We start from the raw sequence: 9,092 nt of genomic DNA on the forward strand, positions 1-9,092 counted from the left end.
TTTTCAAACACAGATCATGTCATACAGCCAGCTGGAGACGATGTCTCCTGGGGATAAATTACAGCAACATTCGTCCTAAACCAGGACTGCCATGTTATGTTGGCAAACAATCTTTACTACAAAGTACTGTTGCTGAATATCTCACGTTGTGAGATTTAAAAAGAGTAATTTTCTACATTATTTTTGTTTCAATTAATTTTGAAAATAATGAAAAATTTAGTAAAACAACTATCATTATAAACCGTCTTTCAAACTTAAATTAGCATGAAGTTTTAATGAAAGGTCTTATTTTAGTTCACTTTAAGAACTTGAAGATTGTATTAAAGAACCAGGGGTGGTCTCAGGCAGATTGGTAATGCAAGAGTTAAATGGGAAGCTTACCAAGAGCCTCATATTCTTTGTAAATATTGCAAGAAGAGCTTGCAATAATCCTCATATTGTTACTAACAGTTGTAAGTATAAAGCTCTCTGGGATCCATGTATTAAATATTCGTTCTTTGTGTATTATAGCCATGAATAAACCAACAGCTGCAAGACAAGTCTTTGAGAAACTGCCATCTGATTCTGTTGGCATTATCACAAGAATCTGGCATGAGAAGGTCAGTAAATAATTACATCAATAATTTCACGTTAGCTGTAGACTTAATGATCTATCGTTTATATATTTTATATGGCATTTTGTAAATTTTAGTGGTGTTGCTTACAAGCTTTCTGCTGGCCTGTCACTGCTTAACTGCATTTAGCATTTACAGTGGTGACAGTAACAGAGGAGGGCCTATGTAACTAGGACAGAACAAATACCACACAAGGGATTTTTATCTGAAAGCTCAAGTGTTATTGGTTTGCTTGTCTGTGTAGTTAAGAGCTCACTTTGCAACCACATGGTTTCAGGTTCAGTCCCATGTACAGCGCCTTGAGCAAGTGTATTCTACTATAGCCTCAGGCTGACCAATGCTTTGTGTGGGAATTTGGTAGAAGGGAAACTGTGTGGATGGCCATCATGTATGTGTGTGTGTGTATATTGGTATTTGTGCCTACCCCTCCCGATCGTTGCTCAACAACCATTGTTGGTTTGTTTATGTCCCTGTAACTTAACGGTTCAGCAAAAGAAACCAATAGCAAGAACCAGACTTTAAAAAATAAGTACTACAGTCGATTTGTTCAACTAAACCCCCAAGATGATGCACCAGCATGGCCACGGTCCAGTGACTGAAATAAATGTAAAAGAAATGATCCATTCATCATCATCATCATTGTTTAACGTCTGCTTTCCATGCTAGCATATGTACATACTCACCTCACACACACATGTATAGACACACCTATGGGCTTCTGCACAGTTTCCATCTTCCAAGTCCCACTGACATAACATCCATCAACCAGAAGAGATGGGAGAAGACATTTTCCCAAAGAACTGCATGCAGGGACCAAATACAACATCACTTAGTTATGAAGTGATCTTCTTGTCTTTTATAGGCACAAGGCTTGAAATTTGGGGGAGGATGATCCAATATATATATGTCTGTGTGTGTGTGTCTATGTGAGTGCTCATAGATAAAATATATACATACTGCCTGTATATAATGTATGCAAATGTTGTTCCTGCATGAAATAGGAGAAAACCTAGAGTGCCAGAGGATGGTACCACTATCAGTATTTTGATTAATTTTTTTCATTTGTTGTTTCTTTTTTTAACTTTTATGTAGTTTGGCTCTGAAGAACTTGCTACTCATGAAGAGAATGTTGTGAGGGAATATCACTGCATCAAGGCTTGTCTGGTAAGTTTCTCTGTTTCCCCTCATCATTTGTTCTTGTAGCCCCTGTTTTTCCTCTGATCCCTTCTGTACTTCGGCTTTTTTTTAGTTTAAAAACACTGTTATTGCCAATAAATTTGTTTTCATTTCGAGTGTGTGTTGGCACGTAAAAGCACCCGCTACACTCTTTGAGTGGTTGGCGTTAGGAAGGGCATCCAGCTGTAGAAACTCTGCCAAATCAGATTGGAGCCTGGTGTAGCCATCTGGTTCACTAGTCCTCAGTCAAATCGTCCATTCCATGCTAGCATGGAAAGTGGACGTTAAACGATGATGATGATATACATACATATGTATATACACACATTCATATGTGCATATGTATATATAAAAATTAAAATTGAAATTTGTATGTTGGGTATGTCCCTAGTAGTATGCTGATAGAGCATGTTCACTGCTAATGGCTACCTGGTGTCATCCATAGTAATTGCACAATCATTGCTGGATCTACATCAGGAATTCCTCGGTGTACGCTGGGTATGATAGAAGCAATAGAGACGGAAAGTAGAATGTACAGGAAACTTAATTGATCACAACAATCGTTTTGACACACCCTGCATCACTCCCTCCTGGGCAGGAAACCATTCAATTAATTTCAGTACATCCCATGGTGCAGAAGTACCTCATCAGGTGATGTAATAATGTATTTTACACGTATAGGCGTAGGAGTGGCTGTGTGGTTAGTAACTAGCTTACAAACCATATGGTTCCGGGTTCAGTCCCACTGCATGGCACCTTGGGCAAGTGTCTTCTACTATAGCCTCGGGCCGACCAAAGCCTTGTGAGTGGATTTGGTAGATGGAAACTGAAAAGAAGCCTATCGTATATATATATATATATATATATGTATGCGTGTGTATATGTTTGTGTGTCTGCGTTTGTCCCCTCAACTTCGCTTGACAACCAATTCTGGTGTGTTAGAGGTCTTGGTCTTAGGTCCACTCATGTCTAGAAACTGAGGTTGGGGGTAAGCAAGGGCATGCTTCCCTTAGAAAAATCCATCTCCAAAAAAGCCTCATGATAGCAAAGGAGAATGGGCACCAGCCAGCCCAAAGGTTGGGGTGGCCTGCACCTGCCTACCTCGGTTGCTATGGCATTGAGGTAGATCCGGCTACCCCCATTAATGGGGACAAAACCCAGATTTTAAAACACTGGATGATGATGATGATTGCAGACAAGAGTTCTTTTGTACATCTTTCATTTTTGTCTTGTGTTATCACTCTGTATTATTATACTAACAATCACCATTCTTTTTTTCTATTATCACTCGTAACTCTTATTCTAACAGCACCATTTCATATTTCTTCCTTAGGATGCCATTGAGTCTTTCAACGACTGGTTTGAATTATATCACCACAGCAAACCCTCTGCTCCAGAGAGGCCGGAAAATGCTGACTTCAAAGACCGGATAGCTTATGAACATGAATTCAAGCAGTTTGAGATTGAACTGGACCAATGGAAACATCGGTTCACTATGCAGACAAGAGTAAGTATTTTAATTGACTTATATTCGTTGAGCTCAGTTGTTGATGTACAAATTGGATTAAACACAAAATGATGTCTTTGTCTGACTATAATCCACCTAAGACCTCCAGCGGTCAATATTGACCATATATAAGGCGGCAAGTGGGAAGAATCATTAGCACCCTGGTAAAAATGCTTAGCGGCATTTTTCCCAGCTTAGAGTTCAAATGTCGCCGAGGTCAACGTTGCCTTTATATTTTGATTAATATAAAGGTTGATTTATCGTTTATTGTTACAATTGTTTATAAAAATACCCATGGCTCACTATTCCTGTAACAAGTTGTGTGGGGGCAGAATCTGCCAAGATATTCTCCAGAGGATTCCTAACAGAGGCCATGATCAGCAAATATTCTGGCTGGATTCTTTAACAAGACCAAGTGTTTTGGATATGCAACCATCTCACTGGTGGTCTTTTCCAAGGTCTCCTGCCAGTTTTGGCCTTACCCATAAAATCTGTCCTGTGATTCTTGTCTCAGATATTTTTAAATGAACAATCAATTAAATATTAAAGTATTTTGTTTTCAGACAACCAAAGGTAGAATCTACAATGTCCTGCTATTTCCCGAAGGAGGTTGGATGGTTGACAAACGTAGTGTAAGTATCTCAACCCTTTTAATGCCGACCCACCTGTGACCATCCCCAAGTTTTATGACATAATTGTAATCCTCCATCTAAATTTTATGCTAATTTGTTCCAGGCCCCAGCTTAATAATTAGAACGTTATTTTAATAAATTCTTTTGTTTCAGTGATTTTTGACTGGCCATACTGGGGCACCACCCTGAAGGGTTTTAGTCAAACAAATCGACCCTAGGACTTATTTTTTGAAGCATAGTCATTATTCTGTTGGTCTCTTTTGCTGAATCACTAAGTTATGGAGATGTAAACACACCGACACCAGTTGTCAAATGGTGGTGGGGTACAAACACAGACACAGAGACACACACGCTGATATATAGGAAGGGCATCCAGCCATAGAAACCATGCCACAACAGACAATTTTAGTCTGGACAGCTCCGTGTCAAACAGTCCAACCCATGCCAGCATGAAAAGCGGATGTTAAACGATGATGATGATGATATATTTCCTTCTACCAAATCCACTCACAAGGCTTTGGTCAATCCAAGGCTATAGTAGAAGACACTTGCCCAAGGTGCCACGCAGTGGGACTGAACCCGGAACTATGTGGTTGGGAAGCAAGCTTCTTACCACACAGCCACTCCTGCGCCTTCTTCCTTGTTTTGAAAATTAATTGAAACAGTGGCAGCATATGTTAGCACGAATATGGTAATAAAACGTTTGAAACTCTCGTTGTGTTTACTTTAAGATTAACTTTCCTTGTGTAAATTCCTTGCCTGCAATTTAGTCAAACTACCAATTCCTGTAAAAGTGTGACTTGTCTACTGCCACCATTACCAGCACCATCATCATCACCACCACAATCATAATGTTATTTTTCTATTGGTACAGTCTTTGACTTCTCGTGTTGTTTATGACACCAAACATCTTGAGATACAACATCCACCTAACCATTTGAGTATGCCATGGACTTAATTTTGTTGAAGCCCCTGCCTGCTGATTATTCATGTACATTAAGGCCATTTAAGGTCTTGGTCCTACAAGAGCAAAGACCTTAAATGACCTTAGCTAACCTCCATCCTTTTGATACCAACCTGCCTAAAATTAACTGTCATGGGTCCTTTGATGTAAACCTCTTGTTTTAAAAAGAGATCTAAATTAAAACCCTCCATCAAACTTTCACATTATGTTCCAAAGACCAACTCAATAATGAGAAAATCATCATCATCATCATCATCATCATCATCATCACCACCACCATCATCATCATCATCATCATCATCATCAATCAGTGTCTGTTTTCCATACTGGCATGAGTTGAATGGTTTCACATGGAGCTATCCAGGTTCTAATTGTCTGCTTTTGCCATGGTTTCTTATTTCTTTACTGCCCACAAGGGGCTAAACATAGAGGGGACAAACAAGGACAGACAAAGGGATTAAGTCGATTACATCGACCCCAGTGATTAACTGGTACTTAATTTATCGACCCCGAAAGGATGAAAGCCAAAGTTGACCTCGGCGGAATTTGAACTCAGAACATAACGGCAGACGAAATACTGCTAAACATTTCACCAGGCGTGCTAACGTTTCTGCCAGCTTGCTACCCTATGGCATGATTTCTTTGGTCAAATGCCCTTCCTAACACCAACCACGCTACAGAGTGGACTGGGTGCCTTTTACATGTCATAAAATAAAGACAGTACATTTCAACAGAGGTTATGGTCACAAAATGGTTAGTACCCTAAGCTAACCTTAACCAAGACCTTAATTGCATCATGCTAACAAAAATCTCATTCCACCTTTTGTATATCCTTTGGTTTTATTACGTATTCCTTTCTACGTATCAAGTAAGGTCACTTCCTTCCCAGATCATATTGGAATGTATGCTCTGTTAATAATTAATACTTTGGTCGTTGCCATGTCGACCATCTGGATCTTGACCTACAGACCTTATTTAGATGTTGCTAAGAACAGCCATATCTGAAGTCTTGTATTTTAGCCTCGACAACCAGTTGACAACAGAACTTATCTGAGAACAGAACCCTAGTGAATGTCTATTTCTCACAGTCTTTACTGCAGTCGTTATGCACAACCCCCTTGGGTGTAATCTTCATGACCCTCACAAGTCCCTCCTCTACTGTTTACACACTAGATTATGGTGTGTTGTATGTTTGTAGCTAAGGACTTCTCTGGCAATTGGCTCTCTAGAAATAAGGCATCTCTGGTTGCATGTTCTGTTACAAACCCTAAATGCATGCCTTGCTCCAAATTCACTGTGAATTTGTAAGTACTAGACTTATTACAAAGAATAAGTCTTGGGATCAATTCGTTCGACTAGAGGCAGTGCTCCAGCATGACCGCAGTCAAATGACCGAAACAAGTAAAAGAATAAAAGAAGATATATATACATATATATATATATATAGAGAGAGAGAGAGAGAGAGATGTACTTGCATAGCAAGTGACCTGATCTGAGATCGTGTGCTGGAACGAAAACAATTGCAGCGTGGAAGGTGTTTATAAGCCGTTTAAAATAGCACAAAATCCGTTAGATTCACTTCAACATTGAAATTTAATTTGTCAAAATATTTTCGTCGCTTTGAGACCGTGACCTGTTCACTGACAAAATTCTGTGCTGCACAGAATTTTGTCAGTGAACAGGTCGCGACGAAAATATTTTGACAAATTAAATTTAAATGTTGAAGCGAATCTAACGGATTTTGTGTTATTTTAAATGGCTTATAAACACCTTCCACGCTGCAATTGTTATATATATATATATATATATATATATATATATATATATGTATACATATATGTGTGTGTCTTTGCATCTGTGTTTGTCCCACACCACTGCCTGACAACTGGGGTTGGTTTGTTTATGTCCCCATGACTTAGTAGTTCAGCAAAAGAGACCAAGAGAATAAGTACTAGGCTTAGAAAATATAAAGTACTGGGGTCAATTCATTTGACTAAAAATTCTTCATGGTGTTGCCCCAGCATGGCCACAGTCTAATGACTGAAACAAGTAAAAGATTAAAGATTTGTGAATTTTGTTGTAAGCCCCAATATCTTATGGATTTCTTTTATTTCACCCAAAGAATGTCAACTAATAATTATTTTACGTTTTTTTGTAGAACACCGTCATCGATGAAAGTCGGGATCATCAAATGAAACTTCTTCGGCAGATATACGTACCAAATTTTGTAACACAGCTTCACCAAGTTCTGAGCCTTGCAGAACACCATGCTGAGTGTATGCAGCTTTCAGAGTTGGTTACAGATGACAAGAATTGCCTCTATGAAGTGAGTAGATGTTCTAAAACTCTGTGTGTGTGTGCATCATTCAAGGTGGATTGTGCATGTGCACATGTATGCATCAGTGTAAAGCTAGCTTTTTTTTGAAAATAATTGGCAGTTGTCCATACATGCCAGTCTCCCCCTCTCTCCAAGACAAACACAGCTAACTTGAGCCGATATTGTTTGGCATCTGTGTCGTCACAGGTGCCAAGCTGTTAATGCTAGCAACCAGGACAGATGTCACAAGACCTCTCGCCCGTCTGCAATAGTTAAACAAAAACATTACCATTTATACAAGTGGTGTCCCCCATTTCCAAGCTTCTGTGAAAATACATCCAGCCATTTAGGGGTTGGAAAATATTGTCTTACTTGAAAACATGTGAAGGTTGGTGACAGAAAGAACATACAGCCATAGAAAATCTGTCTTAACAAACTTTGATCCTTCCAATCACAGTAGAGTGAGAGTTTTAAACACACAATCACATATAACAATGGTTGTTTTAACCCTTTAATGTTCAAATTATTCTGTTAAATGCAATACTTGTTTATTCACATTGTTTTGAATTACTCATGCATTATCTCATAGCTTCAAGATTTTGATGATGTGGTAGTTTTTGAGAATGATATTGTAGGGTTAGTGTGAGAGGCCAGATCTGGCCTGTTTGGACATAAAGCAGGTAGAATATTTTGGTTAGATATGGTTGGTTTAAATGCTAAAGGGTTAAACTGAAAGAAAATATATCTGAGTTGAAACTGGTTTTCTTTTGTCACATTCTAGGTTTTCTCTCAGGAAGATTTGCAGCAGATTCTGAAATTGTTGCGGCAATCAGCTTTGATATTAATAAACCAGAAACAGGATCCGTTTGGTTATGAAGATCCAATGAGTTATGAGATGGAAATGGCTGCCACCTAAACAACACAGAAATAAACATCAGCATCAACCGTTTTTTTTATTTTATGAAAATACCAAAAGAAAAAAAAAAACTTTTTATCATTTTTATTTGATTCAGTCACCAGAAATAAATAATTATCATTTTTTATTTTGGTGTGTTTATGAATATTTACAGATTTTGTTGATTGAGAACTACCCAACCACATGCTCCAAAAGTAGAATACACACTTGTGCTGGTGGCACATGAAAAGTCGTTCGAGCGAGATCATTGCCAGTGCTGCTGAACTGTGCAGGTGGCACGTAAAATACACCATTTTGAGCGTGGCTGTTGCCAGTACCGCCTGACTGGCCTTCGTACCGGTGGCACATAAAAGCACCCACTACACTCTCGGAGTGGTTGGCGTTAGGAAGGGCATCCAGCTGTAGAAACTCTGCCAAATCAGATTGGAGCCTGGTGCAGCCATCTGGTTTCACCAGCCCTCAGTCAAATCGTCCAACCCATACTAGCATGGAAAGCGGACGTTAAACGATGCTGATGATGATGATGACACCAGTGCTCCACCATCTTGCGGTACACTTATATTCTTTTCCAAAATTCGGTGGTACACCTGAACTAAGAATATAACTGAAAGTACAGAGGCAAAAATGATATTCAGGCTACACTGCGGAGCACTGATATATATACTACCCTGAGATTCTGACTCACAGACAGAATGGTTATATGCTAATCAGTATTATGGGTTCCAGTAAGGCAGTGAGCTGGCAGAACCGTTAGTGCACCAGGCAGAATGCCTAGCGGTATTTCATTTATCTTTATGTTCTAAATTCAAATGTCACCATGATCAACTTTGCCTTTCATCCTTTCGGGGTCAATGAAATAAGTACCAGTTATGCACTGGGGATGATGTGATCGACTTATCCCCTTTTCCAAACTTGCTGGCCTTGTGCCAAAATTTGAAATCAATATTATCAATTCCGATACATGAC

General features: G+C 39.1%; 1 protein-coding gene across 3 annotated transcripts in view; it reads left to right on the top strand.

The window, feature by feature from the left end:
* Positions 1-8,253, top strand: part of LOC106872989 (nuclear pore complex protein Nup107) — a 36,192-nt gene extending 27,939 nt beyond the window's left edge. For all 3 annotated transcript variants that reach the window (XM_014920178.3, XM_014920179.3, XM_089339705.1), the window contains exons 22-27: positions 511-599; positions 1,707-1,778; positions 3,124-3,297; positions 3,861-3,929; positions 7,052-7,219; positions 7,992-8,253. In XM_014920178.3, the coding sequence (XP_014775664.1) occupies positions 511-599; positions 1,707-1,778; positions 3,124-3,297; positions 3,861-3,929; positions 7,052-7,219; positions 7,992-8,126 (707 nt within the window). In that variant the 3' untranslated portion in view covers positions 8,127-8,253. The remainder of the gene's footprint in view (positions 1-510; positions 600-1,706; positions 1,779-3,123; positions 3,298-3,860; positions 3,930-7,051; positions 7,220-7,991) is intronic.
* Positions 8,254-9,092: the final 839 nt, after the last annotated feature.

The sequence above is a fragment of the Octopus bimaculoides genome, chromosome 22, assembly GCF_046866305.1.
Source record: "Octopus bimaculoides isolate indiv1 chromosome 22, ASM4686630v1, whole genome shotgun sequence".
Classification (NCBI taxonomy): Eukaryota; Metazoa; Mollusca; class Cephalopoda; order Octopoda; family Octopodidae; genus Octopus; species Octopus bimaculoides.